Source organism: Podarcis melisellensis (assembly GCF_964234715.1).
Source record: "Podarcis melisellensis genome assembly, chromosome: 4".
NCBI lineage: Eukaryota > Metazoa > Chordata > Lepidosauria > Squamata > Lacertidae > Podarcis > Podarcis melisellensis.
In genome coordinates this window covers 77,692,641-77,711,251 of record NC_138531.1, presented here as the reverse complement: position 1 = coordinate 77,711,251, position 18,611 = coordinate 77,692,641, and the positions used below count along the sequence as shown (strand labels likewise).

The 18,611-nt window shown below is 41.1% G+C and overlaps 1 protein-coding gene across 9 annotated transcripts in view; it reads left to right on the top strand.

Annotated features, from left to right (window-relative positions):
- Window positions 1-18,611, top strand: part of FRY (FRY microtubule binding protein) — a 192,863-nt gene that overhangs the window by 122,474 nt on the left and 51,778 nt on the right. For all 9 annotated transcript variants that reach the window (XM_081909290.1, XM_081909288.1, XM_081909289.1 and 6 more), the window contains 13 exons: window positions 682-773; window positions 1,044-1,216; window positions 3,243-3,403; window positions 4,702-4,812; window positions 6,140-6,294; window positions 8,830-8,929; window positions 9,935-10,106; window positions 11,897-12,153; window positions 12,827-12,973; window positions 14,106-14,274; window positions 15,032-15,122; window positions 16,193-16,275; window positions 17,082-17,232. In XM_081909290.1, the coding sequence (XP_081765416.1) occupies window positions 682-773; window positions 1,044-1,216; window positions 3,243-3,403; window positions 4,702-4,812; window positions 6,140-6,294; window positions 8,830-8,929; window positions 9,935-10,106; window positions 11,897-12,153; window positions 12,827-12,973; window positions 14,106-14,274; window positions 15,032-15,122; window positions 16,193-16,275; window positions 17,082-17,232 (1,862 nt within the window). The remainder of the gene's footprint in view (window positions 1-681; window positions 774-1,043; window positions 1,217-3,242; window positions 3,404-4,701; window positions 4,813-6,139; window positions 6,295-8,829; window positions 8,930-9,934; window positions 10,107-11,896; window positions 12,154-12,826; window positions 12,974-14,105; window positions 14,275-15,031; window positions 15,123-16,192; window positions 16,276-17,081; window positions 17,233-18,611) is intronic.

The following is an 18,611-nucleotide window of genomic DNA, read 5'->3' as shown; positions in this document are numbered from 1 at the left end:
TTGTATAAATGTACATAAAATTATTTTATTTCAAGAGGAAAGAACCATTCATTATGCTTTAAGGCAAGGGTGCAGAACTTGTGACCCTCCAAATGTGGGACTACAACTCCCATGATGCTCTCTATTGTTTTAGGTGACTGCTTAACACTTAAAAAAAATTCAGCACATCTATGCAGACATGTACATTTGTTTAAAAGTTTTGCTAGCTGTTTCATTGGTAAATATTGTATGTATACTATTTTAAACAGATCTGCTGATATCTGTGTTGAAAGTTTTATTATATATACTGCTTTGGGAATGTCTATTTAAGTGGTCTTTAAATATGTATATGTATAAGAGGGACGCGGGTGGCGCTGTGGGTAAAAGCCTCAGCGCCTAGGGCTTGCCGATCGAAAGGTTGGCGGTTCGAATCCCCGTGGCGGGGTGCGCTCCCATCTTTCGGTCCCAGCGCCTGCCAACCTAGCAGTTCGAAAGCACCCCCGGGTGCAAGTAGATAAATAGGGACCGCTTAATCTACATGGTCATGTGTATGCGCTAATCAGAAAGTTCATATTATTCAACAGTCAACAGCATCTCTTTAAATATTGGTCCTGAGCCCAGGCTCGATTAGATCTTGTTTTTTTAAGATCTGCACTTGTGTAATAGATGTGATTAATACTGGCCTCTTTTCCTGCAACACAGAATAAGAAGCGTCGTGAACGCCGAGATCTGCTGCGGTTACAGCTACTACGCATTTTTGAATTACTTGCTGATGCTGGTGTGATAAGTGATAGGTAGGATATTGCTTTTCAAGTGAACAGGGTCTTGTGACACTGCTGAATTATTATTATTATTATTATTATTTATTATTATTATTATTATTATTATTCCTTAGAGCATTTGTAAAATAAAGTTGGGGCTTTTCCATATCTATCCACTAGATTCTTCCTTTTTACATTCTTGAAATTGAGATTTTAAATGTTGCAGTCTGCAATCTGCCAAGCACAAGTTCTTGTTTTATATCTGAACGGTTCCTTAAAACGTCCCACTTTTCTTTGCCATAGTACAAACGGAGCCTTGGAACGGGATACATTAGCACTCGGAGCTTTATTCTTAGAATACGTTGACCTGACTCGTATGTTACTGGAAGCTGAAAACGATAAAGAAGTGGAGATTCTTAAGGACATGAGAGCCCATTTCAGTGCAATGATTGCCAATTTGATTCAGTGTGTGCCAGGTATGGAGATTCAGTAATCATGTAAATTGCAGGACGGTGAAGGCGAAAGTACAAGACAGTGTTTGTCAAAAGCATTGTAGAGCTTGATGGATATAGAGAAGGAAGCTTTAATGTAATTAGTGTAATATAAAGTTCTTACAGGTTAATCTGCATGGAACAGTAAGAGTAAGGGAGGAAATTGGGAGAACGGGGGACAAGTAATCAGTGAAGCCTGCAGTTGTACATATTTCATTTTATCTGTCACATTGCTCTTTACACTGTCCTTGTTACATGTACTGTGGACTAGGGACTTTAGAGGCCCATGTAACTTTGATGATCTATAGTCCATATAAACCAGAATACTTGGCATTTGAATTGATCCATATTGTTTCAGCATATGTACTCTAAAATGGCCACAAAGGAGACATTTTGATGTAGAAATTAAAATGAAACTTGGATGTAAATAGTCATGTACGCATGTGACTAACATATACACGTGCATTTTGGCTGGTCTGCACACAAAATTCCTATTCATTCTTAGCCTGTGCAGGAATTTTGTGGTGTGAAGTGACCCAAAATTGACTTATATCCTACTAGCTCAGTGTTTACTGGTTTCTGGCTGCCAATTGGTAATTGTAGAAACTGCAAAGGAACAGTTGGCTCTCATCTGGAGAAAACTAGCTTCCGTCAAGTAAAGTGATCATTGATTTTTCTTGCAGCAAGGGGCTTAATTTAGCTATTGCTACGTGCTCTTTGTGCTAAAGGGTTGCTTTGCAAATTGATCGTGTTCCATTTATTGAAACAGCATAAAAGGCCTCTAGCCTAAACGCTGGCAATCTGAAGGCTCCTTCTGTGTTCATCATTAGATCCATCTCACTACATTCAGTGCATTAAGCCCAGCCATGTTTCGTACAGTTTGGGCTCTGCTGCATCCAGAACATCTGCAACAAGGAGGCAGCCCTCTTTTTACAGGGAATTCTCTCAACAGTAACATTTTTAAAAATTGCCTTTTCACTCATTACAGAAATACTCTTGCTCCAGGTGTAAGTAAATAAAGGTTTTCATAGTTGCCAACACAGCTTTTGCTATTTTTGTAAGGAGATTATTTTTAGATTCAGTATAAATTTTTAAAGATGCGTTTCCAGTTATTCAGATGCTCAGAACATAATGCTCACAGACCTGTACATGATGGGAGATTGGGATCAGTTTAGGCCAATCCCCCATAATGCAGCTGTCTGCTCCCACCTGATGTTTGCACATTTGCATTCCACATTGTGATAGGGGTGTTCTTGTGTCAACTGCAATGCATGTATGCCCCCGTCAACACAATGTCTGCATCTCAAAATCAAAATATACAGAGTGTATAGATAGGTCATACATCTTCATCGTCATACTTAAAATTTGTATAGCACCATTAAGCACTGGTATTATCCCTTATATTACAGATGGGGGTGGGACTGAGGTTGAGAGAGTGTGTGGTTTGCCTCTTAACTACCTAGTGAGTTCCTGGCAAGAGGCTAAATTTGAGCAGAGGGTTTCCTGATTCACAGCTCTGATTTGCAGTCTCTTAGCCTCCACACTAAACCAACTCTTGTTGCACTGGTTCCATAAACGCACACACACACCTATGTAAATATAAAATCCAATTCATGAATGTCAAGAGGGGACAATCAGAATCTCCTACCATGCGTAGATTTGGATTATGTGCATAAAACATAATGCAAGAGGATTGTTGCTTTACCTTGGGAATCAATTTGCAGCCATGAGAGAACATTTTGATTGTGTGTATATGTATGTATCTATAACGCTTGGTGCAAAAGGCCACTTCAGTTCCTTGTTGATGGTTCTGGGAGTTGCATATTTCTTTTGAGCGCCCAAGAGCTCATTGCATAGGTGGTGCATTCTCCCAAAATGTTTTCAGTGCATGCAACCAGGAAAATTATTCCAGGACTTGTTGCCGGGCTACAAAATGTTGCATAAGAATAATGCTCATGTTTTCCTTTTTAAAAACAAATTAACAAAGGTAATTTTATGTTTCTTTGCTCAGTGCACCATAGGAGATTTCTTTTCCCTCAGCAAAGCCTGAGGCACCACCTTTTCATTTTGTTTAGTCAATGGGCTGGACCGTTCAGTATCATGTTTACACCGCTTGATCGCTACAGTGATAGAAATCACCAGATTACAAGATACCAGTATTGTGCTTTGAAGGTGTGTGATCATTCCTTTTACTGAATAAAAGTCCACATCCAATGATGCTTGTTAAATAAATAAAATGTCTTTCTTTTACAAAAAAACAACAACTCTGTACATTTTTTTTTCTTTTGGCTCTGTCAATTTTTGTGTAAGATTGATTCATTTGATTCATCTGAGGGAGCAGGAGATTGGTTTTAACACCAACTTTATAAACACAGTTTTTTCTTTAATGCAGCAAAAATATATTGCTAAATTCTAGGTGCTTATTTTGGAAACTGGTTACTGAGGGTTGTTTTCAACTAATGTTTACTCAGAGGACACTCATGAAATTAATTTACCCAGGTTATTCATTGCCATTGATTTCAATGGGTCTACTCATGAGTAAAAACCAGTCAACTACAACCCGCCACCCCTTTTTTTAATTGAAAACCGATACAAGGCAGTAAGCCTATCTTCCAAATAGGAGATTGCTTCTGTTGCAGTGCCTACTGAATGTTTCATTCTCACACTGTATACTAGATGCCAGTTCTTCATCAAAATGAGATGGGTAAGGCAGATGAAAGTAGGAGTCAGTTTGATTAATCCAGCCTTTCTGAACATGTTGACATCTGGATGATGCGGACTACAACCATGAATGGCCATGCCATTCAGCCTGGGGCTGATAAGAGTTGTAGTGCAAAACCTTTGGAATACTTCTAAATGCTGGGCTAGATTGGGTTTGGGTCCGTTCCAGCAGGGCTGCTCTTGCATTCTTAAAGAAGGCACCAGGTTGGGGAAGGTTGGATTAATATGTAGTGACAGTGGTGTAGCGTGGGTTGTCAGCACCCGGGGCAAGGCAAGTAATTTGCGCCCCCTAACCCGTGGATTTTAGTAGGGGCAGAGAGCTGCGAGTGCGAGCGTGCGCGCCCCCCCCCCAGATGTTGCGCCCGGTGCGTCCGGCCCCCCCTGCACCCCCCACGCTACACCACTGTGTAGTGAGGATATAGAGGAAGAGAATGGAGTTCAGGGAAGGTAAGGGTAGACTGGACATGCACCCATCTAACCAAGAGGTATTGACTGGGGTTATTGCTGGGATATCATTGCATAATATTTTTTACAATGCCTAAGAGAAACAACCTCCACACTTCAGTGGCCTCACTGAAGCCCCTTTAAAATCTCCTGTTACTACATTGCTTGATGCGCTGCACCATGTTTAGAATCTACTGTGATCTTACAAGGTGTGGTAGCCAATACACTGAAAAGAACAAATAAACAGAAGTGTGTTGATTATATAGTTGGGTTTGCATAACCAACCTCCTTCCTTCTGTTCTTAGGCAATGTCAGCTGTGCTATGCTGTGGCCCTGTATTTGACAATGTGGGCCTTTCTCCGGACGGCTATCTCTACAAATGGCTTGATAATATTTTAGCTTGTCAAGATTTACGGGTGAGTAACTCAGCAATGATGCACTTCTGAAATGATTTTAAATGTGTTACAAAAGAATGTGGTTGCAGGAGGGGTGGCTTCTGCAGACGCTGGTATCTAGTGAATATGCACTAAAGAGTTGTTATCACCACACTGTTAAAGTAAATGAAAGTATATTTGTACCTTTTGTTTCAAGACACATACCTTTGCATAGTTTATTAATCTAAATTTCTGCTGAAAAATACTCAAGGCCTTTCAACGCTCTGCAAATTAAAAAAGGTATGGGCAGAATGATCTCAATGTGTGTGTTTACCCTTTGCTTTGAAGTCTTCCCACCCGATAGACCACCCACCTGATTCTAGGCTGTATGAAATGCAAATGTGAAATGACCTCCTGCTTACTTGAAATAGCTGCTGGTGAATCAGATCAATGTGAGTGGGCAGATCTTCTGATGAAGGCCAAAATGAGTATTAGCTTTAGGAGAAAATAAGGCCACTGCTATGGAAGATCAATGTTTTCCTTGCATGCTGGATCTCTGCCACATTAAATGTGCCTAAACCTGCTTTATAATTCCCACACAGTAACTATTTAACAGTGCTTCCTGCGTATAGATGCAGCTGTTTTTATGTTCTCGGAATTAAATGTGCGAATTAGGTGCACTTCCACAAATTTACTCCCGTTTTCACAACCTATTCTGCCCCAAAGTTTTAGGCTCAGAGTAATCCTTGGAATAGTCTGATGAACAATAAGGCTGCAGTTCTCTTCTCATTTACCTGGGAGTAAACCTCACTGAATTCAGTAGGACGTACTCCAAGTAAGCATGGTTAGGATTGTGCTGTCAGAAGGCAAGAATGAATTGGGAGAGGAAGGCATGAAAGTGAAGATAGATAGTGGAATTGGAATAGAGTGGTTTTTCCTTATGGAATATGTTAACCACAATGATCGTGATGGCCAGTAACTTAGATAGTTTCAAAAAGGGATTAGACACACATAACATCAGGGATCTCACTCAATGGCTGGCAGAAGAGTACCTATTGTACTCTGTGGTGGGGCTGTCTGAGGGTGGCAGAATTGGGGGAACAAATTCAAGAGGAGATTTCAGTCATTCTGAAAAAGACCATTGATTGTGCCCCACAATTGTTACTATTACCTGTATTTGAGGGGTCAGATGTTGAGATCAAATCTGAGGAGGCAACTAGCAAGCTGTGCCATGTGAAACTGAATGTTGGCCTTTCTTCATAGACTTCGGTCTGATTCAGCAGGAGGCCTTGCTTCCTTTGTGTGCTTAATTATTGATGCAAATATTATGGATAATTGCAAAACACTATGCCATTTTCTGTGTACTCAGGTTCATCAGCTTGGCTGTGAAGTTGTTGTCTTACTGCTGGAATTAAATCCTGACCAAATAAACCTCTTCAACTGGGCTATAGACCGGTGCTATACTGGGTCATACCAGCTTGCTTCCGGATGCTTCAAAGCCATTGCAACTGTGTGTGGCAGCAGGTATCAGTAATCCTTCACATAGAAAGTGCCAGAAGTTTGCAGTGTGATTGAATATCAGATTCAGGATATATATATATATATATATATATATATATATATATATAAACCCTGCAACTATTGAATCGGAATATGCTTGAATTCTGTCTTACGTAAACATTGAAAGGAACAGTTACAATCTCAAGCCTATTTGCTATTTCTTAGTGTAGCAACTGGATATTCATACTGTGCAGAAGGTAGGACAAAAATGCCAGTGAGCAAGTGGAAATGAACAAACATTTTCTTAGGCAGAAAGCCTACAGCTAAGCAATATGCTTTTTCTGCTTTCCCTGGAAAATGCATACCTTTGTAATTTGGTGCAATGCTAAAGAAGAGAACTAGGACCAGGTGTGTCAAGTACAAAACAAACCTATATACAGAGTACCAGCTACACTGTTCATTTACATAATGAATATCAGTGTAGATCAAAACAGAAGTCCAAAGCTGTGAGCAAATTCAGGGATTGTTGAGTCCTGTCTCATATATTTTACTGGATAAAAGTTGTTCATTCGTACCCGGGAGTGTCAAAACGCTGAATTTTCCGTGAGGGGAGGTTGGTTGGGTGCAAGATAGAGACAGGCAAGATAGATGCAGGCAAGGAGACAAAGAACCTTAGTGAAAATTGAGTGCAGGGCTTGTGGAATAGACTGGGAGGCTAAAGTAGCAGGACTGAGAAAAGGATAGGGAGGCTGCATAGCAGAAGGAAGTCAGACAGCTATAGGTGTTGAGCTCAGGAATAGTTTCTAACAGGAGGATGGATGGAGAGGACAGTGAAGAATGGTCAGGAAGATGAAAAAGATAACTAAAGGAAGGATGAGACAAGGAAACCCTTGAGCTGGGGGAGAGTATGTACTATTGGCAGGAAGAGGGAACAGGCAAGATTGGGGTGTGTTTAACCCACCTCACAAGGTTGTTGTGAAAGAAAAGGGGTGGCGAGCCATGTACATTATACTCAGCTTGTTGGGGGAATGGTGGGATAAATACATAATAAATAAAATACAACAAAGTAGATGATCAAAGAGGCAGCACGAGTGGAATTTCACATTGATTACACCACCAAAACTTCAGTTGCAGTTCACAATCTATTTTGGGATAGTTGCCTGAGGTGAAAAGAGCCAGTGATCTGTGATCAACCAAATAATAACTTGAGGGTTGACTAACAAGATCATTTTTCTCCCATCCTCTTCAGACTTTTTGTTTCAGCATGTGAACCCTTCATATCATAGTTCTCTTTAAGCAAGTTAGATTCCCCCTGGATCTAAGCTATAGCAGTAGCTGTCATTTAATCATGATTTCTTTTGTTCCACTAAACCTTAATATAAGCTTCTTGGCTCCTAGGCTTGAGGCGCAACATTTCTGTTGTGATATTAAATGATTTATATATATTAAAAAAGTACTCTGGAATTTCACTAATCACAAGAAATGGCTAAATCGACATACTGTAGCATTGCAGCAAATGAAATGGGAGCTCACCTCCGTACATTTCTTCCCCCAGCAATATCCTCAGGGCTGTCCTCCATGTATTGACATTCCTTGCATTTCTGCCTGTTTTGAATCAGCTTGCTTAGATGGAGCAAAGCTGAAAGCTGCGTACCTGACGCTGGGCACCTGATTCATCATTTACTTTATGAGTGCTTTGAGTTAATGGTGGTAGGAGGCAGGTGGCTCTGTGTATTGTGAAATGCAGTGCGAGGTAGAAGGTGGAAAAGAAAAAAGCAGTATTGGGTATCAAGTGTATAGAAATTTGGGCTGCAGTCCTACCCACCCTATAGTTGATGGCTTGGGTAGGAGATTAGAATGCTGTGTATTTCCCTATTTGCCATCCTCCAGCAGTGGAGAGGGGAGCTGCTAGCTCAGTGGCTATGGCATGTGCCTCAGCTCTACTGCAGTTAGCTGCTACCAACAGGTCTCCTGTTGGGCTGGGTATTGGAGAATTGTAATCCACTGGATCCTAAGCACGATGGATTATCTGAGGAGCCCAAGGCTGAGACCCCTAAGATAGGCCAGCTTGGAGCTAGCGTAATAATAATAATAATAATAATAATAATAATAATAATAATAATTTATTATTTATACCCCGCCCATCTGGCTGGGCTTCCCCAGCCACTCTGGGCAGCTTCCAACAAAATATTAAAATACAATAATCAACCCCAATAAACCCACCCCACCTTCCATCCTGTTTGGGCTGGGAGATTTGCTGCTCTCTATCTCCCCCTTCATTAGGATTGCTGTGCCCAGCTCAGAATGCAAATTATTTGCATTTGTAAATAAACTAGGTTTGTATATTATTAGGAATTCGCTGTTCTTCAGATCTGCCTTTAAAAAAAGTAATTTTACATATTTTGTGTTTCATTCGTGCTAATGGTGTTTGATATAGTTCGTTGTTCTATTCTTAGTACTGTATATGTTTCCTTGAGCATATTTTTGCCAAAAAAAAAATTATTACAAAACTTTTCTTTGGAATAAAAATGATCACAAACATTTGTTTATTTTTTTCAGGAACTACCATTTTGATATTGTGACCCTTTTAAATCTAGTCCTGTTTAAAGCATCTGACACAAATAGAGAGATTTATGAAATTTCCATGCAACTCATGCAGGCATGTATGAAATATTTTTTTAAAAAAATCTTCTAAAACCATATGTGGAAAAGCAAACTCCTGTTTAGCCTCCGGTACACTTACCAATGTATTACATGCTTGTTTTTTTCTTTAACAAATTTACAATGGAAATATGGCAAAATCCTTTATATCAAGGTATAATGCAGTGGCACTGGGACACACGAAACAGCCTTGGAGAGGGAGGGTACTGTACAAGAGGGCTGACCCTTCATTTGCAACAATATTCTTTGGACAGCAACACCAGGTGTTGGACTTCGCTGGGCAGTCTCTTAAGAGCACAGAGTTCCTGGGCATGTAGCCCGGTGTGGTGTGCATGGGAGTGATGGTTTGTACAAAGCAGTCTGGGATGGATAAGGCAGAGTGACAGGAAAAGGTGAGGCAAGAGATCAAAGAGGGAAGAGAAGCCATTGGCTGAGGACAAAGCCTTGACTGATCTGGCTGATGGTTTTCGGTGTCATAATAGGATTGGGAAGGGAAACAGGTGAGAGAAGCAACCCCAGTGTTAGGTCTTGAGAAGTGGGCCAATTAACCCCTACCAGCTGAAAAAAGAAAAGTATAGTTGATCAGCCTTATGAATAAGCCCACAAAGGTTTCTAGCCTACAGATTGTTTTTTTACTAGCCTTCCAAGTGGTTGATAGCCAGTGTTTCCATGTTGGCTGTGGAAGAGGGGTAGCCTTCTACCAAGTGGATTTGCAGAGTAGGAGAGGAATGGCGCAATCCATATTCTCTCCACCAGCCCACTGTGTTTTCTGGTTGTGGAAGAAGAAGCTTCCCTTTTTAACACTAAAAGGGAAGCCAAATGAAGTGGCAGGACAAGTGGAGCCAAGAAACCTGCCTGTGCATAATTCCTGGTTGCAAACGGCTACCAGGCTAGTGCCTAAATGCAAGGCTGTGTGTACAGATTAATACCCTGGCAACTGGATTCTTTTAAGATGCTCTTGAAAACCTGTAATGCCGCTTTTGTCATTTATCTTCGCCTGCAGATTTTGGAGACCAAGCTTTTCGTTTATTCAAAGAAAGTAGCTGAGCAAAGACCTGGCAGTATACTTTATGGGACTCACGGCCCATTGCCGCCGCTGTACAGCGTCTCACTAGCACATCTGTCCTATGAACTGGCAAGAATGTACCCTGAGCTCACGCTTCCACTCTTTTCAGGTAAGCGCTTCTAGTGATTTTTTAAAAAATAAATGCGAATTAGTAAATTCCCTGTTCTTGGGGAAGCAGATTAAATTTGCCTTGCTCCTGAGTAGGATGGAACTCCCACTTCCGTGATCACTTGGAGGTTATCTCTGTATCCCACATTGTTGCATAATAACTCTTTGTGAAGCATTTTTGACATTCTTGTTTTATGTAACTTGACATATTCAACAAATTTGATACTTTGGGGGTAAATTTTAATATGCATCTCATCCTCCCCCCCCGCTTTGATACTTTTAGCATTATTTTTTTTATTGCTTTTACTTATCTGTTATCTGTACGTGTCATTTCACTGTGCGATACGTTAGGAAGACTCTTGGTTAGGAGAGCCAGTGTGGTGTAGTGGTTAAGAGCGGTAGTCTCGTAATCTGGGGAACCGGGTTCGCGTCTCCGCTCCTCCACATGCAGCTGCTGGGTGACCTTGGGCCAGTCACACTTCTCTGAAGTCTCTTAGCCCCACTCACCTCACAGAGTGTTTGTTGTGGGGGAGGAAGGGAAGGGAGAATGTTAGCCGCTTTGAGACTCCTTAAAGGGAGTGAAAGGCGGGATATCAAATCCAAACTCTTCTCTTCTTCTTCTTTTTTCCTTTTTCCTTTAAAAACAGTTTATGAAGACTTTCCATATGAAAGCAAAACAAGCATAGAAGCACTAAAAAGTTGGAGCATATACAGCTGTGTATTTGGTTATAGCAAGCATAAGAGCAAAACATGTGGGCAACAGAAAATCTCCCACAAATAAACAATCCATATCACACAGACAATTAAAACACAAAGTGACGTAGTCAGGGACCCTTTCTGATTGCTGAACAGAATTTTAAAATTCAGTCTGTAAACTCAATATTAATTCCTTTGTTTTACTTGGTGGTTAGTCTCGTTGCTTTTCAGGTGGTGATGTTAACATGAAATCAGTTCACCTATGCTTTTGTGCTTCATAATATATTGTGCTTCAATATATTGTGCTTCAATATATTCCTCCACATATGACTTAGACACAGAACAAAAAGCTCCTGAAAACATCATTTTTTTGATCCTTTTAAGGGCAGGTGGTTTGACTGAATGCCGCAAAACCTGTTCATGCATGTTATGTGTAGGGCATTGAGACAGGATGAGGTCCATGCCTTTAGCCCCAGCATTGTGTCTCCTTCCTCTGACATCCAGGTGTGGAATTATATCATTTGCAAAGGAAGCCCTACATGTGAAGATTCAGGACAGCCAAAAGAAATTTCTTGTTCACACAGTGCATAGTTAAACCATGGAACTCACTGCCACAGGAGGCAGTGATGGCCACCAACTTTGGTGGCTTTAAAAGGAATAGACAAATTCATGGAGGATCCAGCTATCAATGGCTTCTAGCCCACGATGGCCATGCTTTACCACCACAATTAGTGGCCCTCATGCTTCTGAATACCAGTTGCTGAAAACCACAAGGGCTTCTTGTACTTGGGTCCTTTTTGTGGGTTTTCTGCATTCTTCCAGTCAGCCACTGTGAGAACAGGACGCTGAACTAAGCAGGGCAGTGGTCTGATCTAGCAGCTTCTTCTTACATTAAGGTTTTCTTTGCAGACAAAAAGCTTTCCATGCATGGATCTTGGAGGAAGGTGATGCAGCATTGGGGGTGGGGTTAAGAGACCAGCCCCACTTCCCTGCTTCAGCCTGGAAGTCCCCTACACACAAGTTGCATTTGAATAATGCTGCATTCTAGTTGGTGAAACTAAAATTCCATGAGCTCTTGTTTCCCATTGTTTATAGAAGTGAGTCAGAGGTTCCCAACAACACATCCAAATGGGCGCCAAATCATGCTCACCTACCTGCTGCCGTGGCTTCACAACATTGAACTTGTAGACAGCAGGCTTCTTCTCCCAGGGTCAAGCCCAAGCACCCCAGAGGATGAAATAAAGGAGAAAGATGGGGAAATAGCTGTCACCTGCGGACTGAAGGGAAATGGCTGGGGCTCTCCAGAGGCTACATCGCTGGTGCTTAATAATCTGATGTACATGACTGCTAAGGTAAGCAAATAAATAAATAACATGCTTTTAAATATGAAATCCAGTACTGCTTTTGAGCGACGGTTCATTTTTGCATGCTTCCCCCATATTTCAAGTTGAAGGTTGCATGCACAACAGCCTTGTGAGGGCCACCCAGGAATTTGAACCTGGGTCTCTCCAGCCTTAAGTCCAATCTGCTTCAACACACTGGCTTTCTTAGTATTTTTCTGTAGTTTTAGACAAGCCAGTGTTTGACCTGATTGGTTAGATTTTCTACCTCTGGTGCTATAGATATTGGTTTAAGATATATTGCTTTGTTGTTCGACCTGTGATGGTTCAGCTTGATACAGTTGCTGGGCATCCAGTGCTCCCATTCCGCTAGACAAGAGCAAATTAATTGCAGTAGCCGGATGAAACTTTCCGCATTTCTCCTCTTCCCGCCAGTGCCCCCATGCACCCTCAAAATCAGCTTCAGAGTGTTGGGGGAGCTTCTGGGGAAGATTTGGGTTGGCAGAGGGGGGTGGAGAAGAAACAGAAGTGCCGCTACACTAGTCAAACTTGGCTTGCACTGAATACAACCCAACAGTTATTTTTGATGACATTGCATCTCTTAGTTTTCTTGTATTTTGGCCATTTTATCAAGCTTGCCCTTTTGTCCCCCCCCCACCCCGCACCTCCTGCCCCTGCAATGCAGTATGGAGATGAAGTCCCTGGACCTGAAATGGAGAATGTCTGGAATGCTTTAGCCAACAATGAAAAATGGAGCAACAACCTGAGAATAACATTGCAGTTTCTCATAAGCTTGTGTGGGGTCAGCAGCGATACCATCCTTTTACCTTATGTAAGTGATTTTAAAAAAATAATACCGTATTTTCCCGTGTATAAGACTAGGGTTTTTTTTACCCAAAAATTAGGTTTAAAATTGGGGCTCGTCTTATACACGGGTAGTGCTGAGGGGTGTTTTCTTAATTTGGAATCCCGTCTTATACATCGGGGCGTCTTATAGACGGAAAAATACAGTAGTTAAAAAGCTTGTATTGGCTTGGATTCTAAGAAGAGTTAACCCAAATAAGTTCAGGGAAGGAAAATTTCCTATTCTTTGTCCCTCGTGTCCCTCTGAAAACCTCTGTGGAGGTGGGGGTAATGTGCGATGAGATGCAGAGAACTGCTGGAGGGTAGGGGGAAAAAATCACACTAAATTGGGTGGACTTCTGTCTGATGCTGTTTGAATCTCCCATCTCCTAGCCTCATTCCTTCCCCTCCATGCTCCATCCTGCATTCTTCAGGAGTGACATCTGACCCTCCAGAGTGGGTATTTGCAGGACATTGGCAGCTGAAATGATGGAGGGGATGAGAAATTTTACTTCTCTGAGTGAGAGGGAGACATCCAAAGATGGGTTGTATCCCTGTAAGTGTCCCAAGGACAGACAGGGTCACCTGATCAGTGGCTGCTTTCTTAAACTCCCTTAACTTTATTTTAGGATTGAAGCCATTGTTCCTATTAAGCAAAACAGTTGTCTGTAGAAAGATATGCTTCTATTGGCATCAGTCTTATGCATTTAATAAATTAAATTATCTCAGTTTGTAGAGTAATTCAGATGCTATACTGCAGGAAAGTAGGAGCATAATGCTAAATATAATTGTGGAACTCCAAGCCCTAATATTGTACGGACGTCATCAGCTAAAGTATGAAACAACTGTTGTCTTTTCAGCCATAATGCATTTCCAAGTATGTATCTTCCATAGGTAAAAATTTCTGCATCCATGATCTTCTTCATACTTCCCTTTATTTGGGTCACCCCCTAACTGTAGACAGATTTTATGGCCCATTGGATATGTAGATCAGCATAGTTCTGATGGGTGTATCTTAGATCCTTTCAAAGCTAAAATGATGCACGTGTGCCTATTATACTTAAAATGTGAATTTTTAAGTTACAGTTTGTAGAGGCTGCTAAATACTACTTTTTCTTCAGATCAAAAAAGTTGCCATCTATTTATGTCGGAACAACACCATTCAAACAATGGAAGAACTTCTGTTTGAGCTTCAGCAAACAGATCCAGTGAACCCCATAGTTCAGCATTGTGACAATCCGCCGTTCTATCGCTTCACTGCCAGCAACAAGGCCTCAGCAGCCGCTTCTGGTAAGAATTGAGCACCCCGTCTAATAAATTGCAACGCGATATTGTGAAGCAGGAACAGAGTATTACAATAAATTTCAGCTCAACTCCTCCCTTATTGCTTCTCAGACTCCCTTATCTCATCAACAAAGAAATGTATAATACCTGCAAGTCAATTTGCCATAATTCCAGAATCCACCAGTGATCAGGACATTGAGTTGGAGGCTAAAGTGTCACCGGCTAATGAGCCATACCACATCCCTGACTCTTGAGCTTGATGCTGGTGATAGGGGGGCCACGAACCCTGAGGCTAGGAGATTGGAGCCCACTGAAGCTGATGCTACAACACCAGGGCCAGTAGAAACAGAGCCAGGACGTTCAAGAATGGCTTCCCCCAGGGCTCAAGGAACTAAGCACCCCCCCATATGACCTTGCCATTCCAATGGCTCAGGAAGCACGCTAAGCCTAACCTCCCATTCTAATAACCCATTCATTACAGGGAATGAATGGAAGTGGGGAGTACAAAAGGGAAACACTTCATTATACCTGTTTTCTTGTAACACAAATACCAAAGTACGGTAATATGTGTGGATATTCTGAGAGGCTGATGATTGTGGTGTGGCGTTGACTTAATCCTGTACATTCATAGTCTATTATTTCTGTACTACACCAGGCTGTCCAATGCTTGGTTGTTTTGGTTGTTTGTATGTTTCAAACTTGAATAAGTACTTTATGTGGGTTTTTATATATATGTAAATATATGTTTGTTTTACATGTACAGGAACCACTTCAAGCAGTAATACGGTAGTAGCTGGCCAAGATAGTTTTCCTGACATTGAAGATAACAGAATGGTGAAAGAAACAGATGAAAGGTTTGTAGTCTGCTGAATCAAAACCTGTTTGTCTGTCTGTCTCTTTCTCAAACATGAATTCCCTGAACTAGTAAGGCTGGATTATCCAGCTGGAGCATTTCACAGTACATCTGTTGAAGTCCATCAGGCAACTGATGCAAACTGCATATTCATAAATTTAAAAGATAATTCCTTCTAATACCAAATTTGGGTGGTCTGATGCCTATCTGTTTGGCAATGAAATTGGCCACACATAAGACAGTAATCATATTTGCTTGTAAGTTAAATGGAAAAAAATAAAAATTGGCTTTTGGTAACTTCAGCTCAGTGTTACTTCTGAATACAAGATTTCAGCTCATTGACTAAAATATTTTTTTCCATTACGTACACCTGGTAACAAATAGACACCACAGTGATTAGAACAGTGTAATTTAGACAGTATGTATAGATTGACCTAGATTGAGTTATCAACAGAAGAGACAGCATAAAGAACTGCCGAATAAATCATTTTGCTTCTGGACAACACACACTTCCTTTTCCTTACAAAAACATGTGTAGCAGTATTGTTTAAATTGGAAATTTCAAAAGCATGGCATAAACATTCAGAACAACATTTATTTCTCTTTGATCCAGCATTTGCCTGCCCGTTCCTTCAAGTGTGAATAAATAAATTGTGTATTACAGACCTACCAAGCGCTCTGCACAAAAACTTGCTAGAAATTATTTAAGAGTGCAAAAGCAGGGTGACATGTTAGACTGTTTTTCTTTTTGATCCCACTACTGATGTCCAATCAGAAGATTAGAGAAACATTTGTCATAATTCTTTGGCAATGTGTCCTGTATCAGCAAAATGTCTTCGTGGTACAGTTCTTCAAAGATCTTTTAACACACCTGGGGGTTTAGAATTTTCTGTTGCATTACTTTGTCAGTTTTACAATCTGGTTTTGCTAGAATGCTACCACCCAAGTTCCCTCAAAGTAAGCCAGTTATTCAGAGAAGGTTGATTGTCAGTTTGATCTTTTGAGAACCTACAGAATAATCCCTCTTGAGCCCAGATTATGATTTTGACATTTTATTTCATTCTTTACAAGGTTCAGCAATGTGATCAGAGCACATAATCGACTGGAGTCAAGATACAGCAATAGCTCTGGAGGATCTTACGATGATGACAAAAGTATGGCCTGACATTTGTTTACATTACATTTTGTGAGTGATGTGGCATGATCCAGTCAAGGCTCTCTTCAAGTCCCCCTGGTTTCAACAGAATCATTAAGCATGTGCTTAAATATCTCCCATTGAAATCAAGGGGACTATTTTTTTTTTAATTTGGCAGGATTGTGCAGAGTTTGTAGTTCTTTGGGTAGTTGAAGCTCTGTGATCAGCATCCTTCATTGCTTTAAAAACAAAAAAGCCAAAAAGAATTGTGCTTCAAGTGGTAGAATGTAATTTGCATTCTTATTACTTGTGCCATATCTGCGTTAAGGTTTGTTAAACGTCACCATTGATTTGGCATAGCCATAAACACTTTCTGTGTACCAGTTTTCAGAAAACATTATGGCCACAAGGAAGCAAGACAAATCAACAAACAAAATTTGAAATACTCCAGCAATACAGAGCTCTCCATACCTTGGTTTTTGAACAACTTAGTTCACGAACAAGTCGGAACTCGAACGTCGCAAACCCGGAAGTAGGTGTTCCGGTTTGTAAACTTTGCCTCGGAAGCCGAAAGTCTGGCGGGGCTTCCGATTGGCTGCAGGACGCTCCTGCAGCCAATCAGAGGATGTGCCTTGGTTTCCAAATGTTTTGGAAGTTGGATTGACTTCCGGAATGCATTCTGTTCGAAAACCAAGGCATGACTGTATCTCAGTATAAAAGGCCAAGGGCATGTGTTTGGTTTGCCTTGTCTGCACTGAAATATCCAAAGTCGGAACAACACCAGGTTCCCCACATAATAAGTTATCATAATACATTATTCTGCAGATGATCCTGTGTCTCCATACACAAGTTGGCTACTGAATATCGTGGAGACCAAACAGCCGCAACCCTTGCCGATGCCGTTTAATGGAGGGTGCTGGGCACCTCTTGTCGACTACCTCCCAGAAACCATTACACCACGAGGGCCACTTCACAGGTAAGGTGGATGTTAACATTAGCTGTCTTACAAAACAGTTTGCCCCCACTGTCTCCTAACTACATTATTACATCTGAATAGTCCTAAAAACATTTCTGACATGTTCTGCATTGGAAACCATCTTTATCTTGCTGTAAGAGAAATGTAGCGTGTCACTTTTCCCAACAAAAGTGAAATAGGCGCATGAATATTGTGTTGGGAGAATTAATTTGTGATTCTGCTTTAAGATTCAGACAGATGATGAAGAACCCAATTTAAAAAGCAGGATCTGTACTCCCTGCGCCCCCACCCTCCAGCCTAATGCATTCCTGTCACATTCTGTGTGCTTTTCTTATATCGAAATTACCTTCTTATATAATCTACACTGACAGGCATAATTTCATTTTGATTTCGAGGCTAAATGTAGACATCGTGACTTGTTATCACATTAATTACATTTTTTAAAGCAGAAAGCTGCTGACATTGTGTCAGAAACTTGTTTGCCTCCCCCACGCCAGAGCTGATGTGGGTCGAGGTCATGGCAGGGCAGAGGACTACGGCCCTGGCATTTCTCAGCAAGGTTTCACATGCTAGTTATCAGGGTGAACCTATAAGAAATACATGCTCCCAAAAGTTCACATGCCAAGGTAACATGAATAACATAACACTAGAACTCATGAACATGCAGTAAAACTGAATGTTGGAAGATTAAACTAGTCCAGAATGCTGCTGCCAGACTGGTGACTGGGAGTGGCCGCTGGGACCATATAACACTGGTCCTAAAAGATCCACACTGGCTCCCAGTACATTTCCGAGCATAATTCATATTGTTGGTGCTGACCTTTAAAGCCCTAAACAGCTTTGGCCTTGCTGGGTCCAAAGCCCTGCAGTCTCCTGACAAGGCCCTACAGACTCAAAGGTAGCAAAAGACTGAATGAAACCCTCCTCCTTTCTGTCCTGGTTGGCTTGAGTGACAGGGCTTCAGACATGGTGATGGAACCACTGTTCCCTAGCCAAGTTTTGGGTTGTTGTCAGTGTGTCAAGTTTCAGAATAAATATATCCATTTGCTTCATCTTTAAAACCACCCCTCACTGAAGAGGCCATGATGGTTTACAGTACCTGGTTAAAGCAATACAAATATTGTTAAACTACATAACCATCACATTTGAAAGAATACAACTAATCAAACCAGATCAATGCAGCAGGCCGCATAATTACCATGACCTTGAATGCTTCTATATACTGGTTCTATAGAACATTCTTCTATATGCCTCTACTATTTCACCTCATTAGTACAGTGTGTGTTAATGTTCAGTGCCTCCATGCAACCAAGTACATTGTGTTTATTTTATCCACCATTGCTTAGGTGACCGTATTGCGCCTCAGATAACTCCTGGTA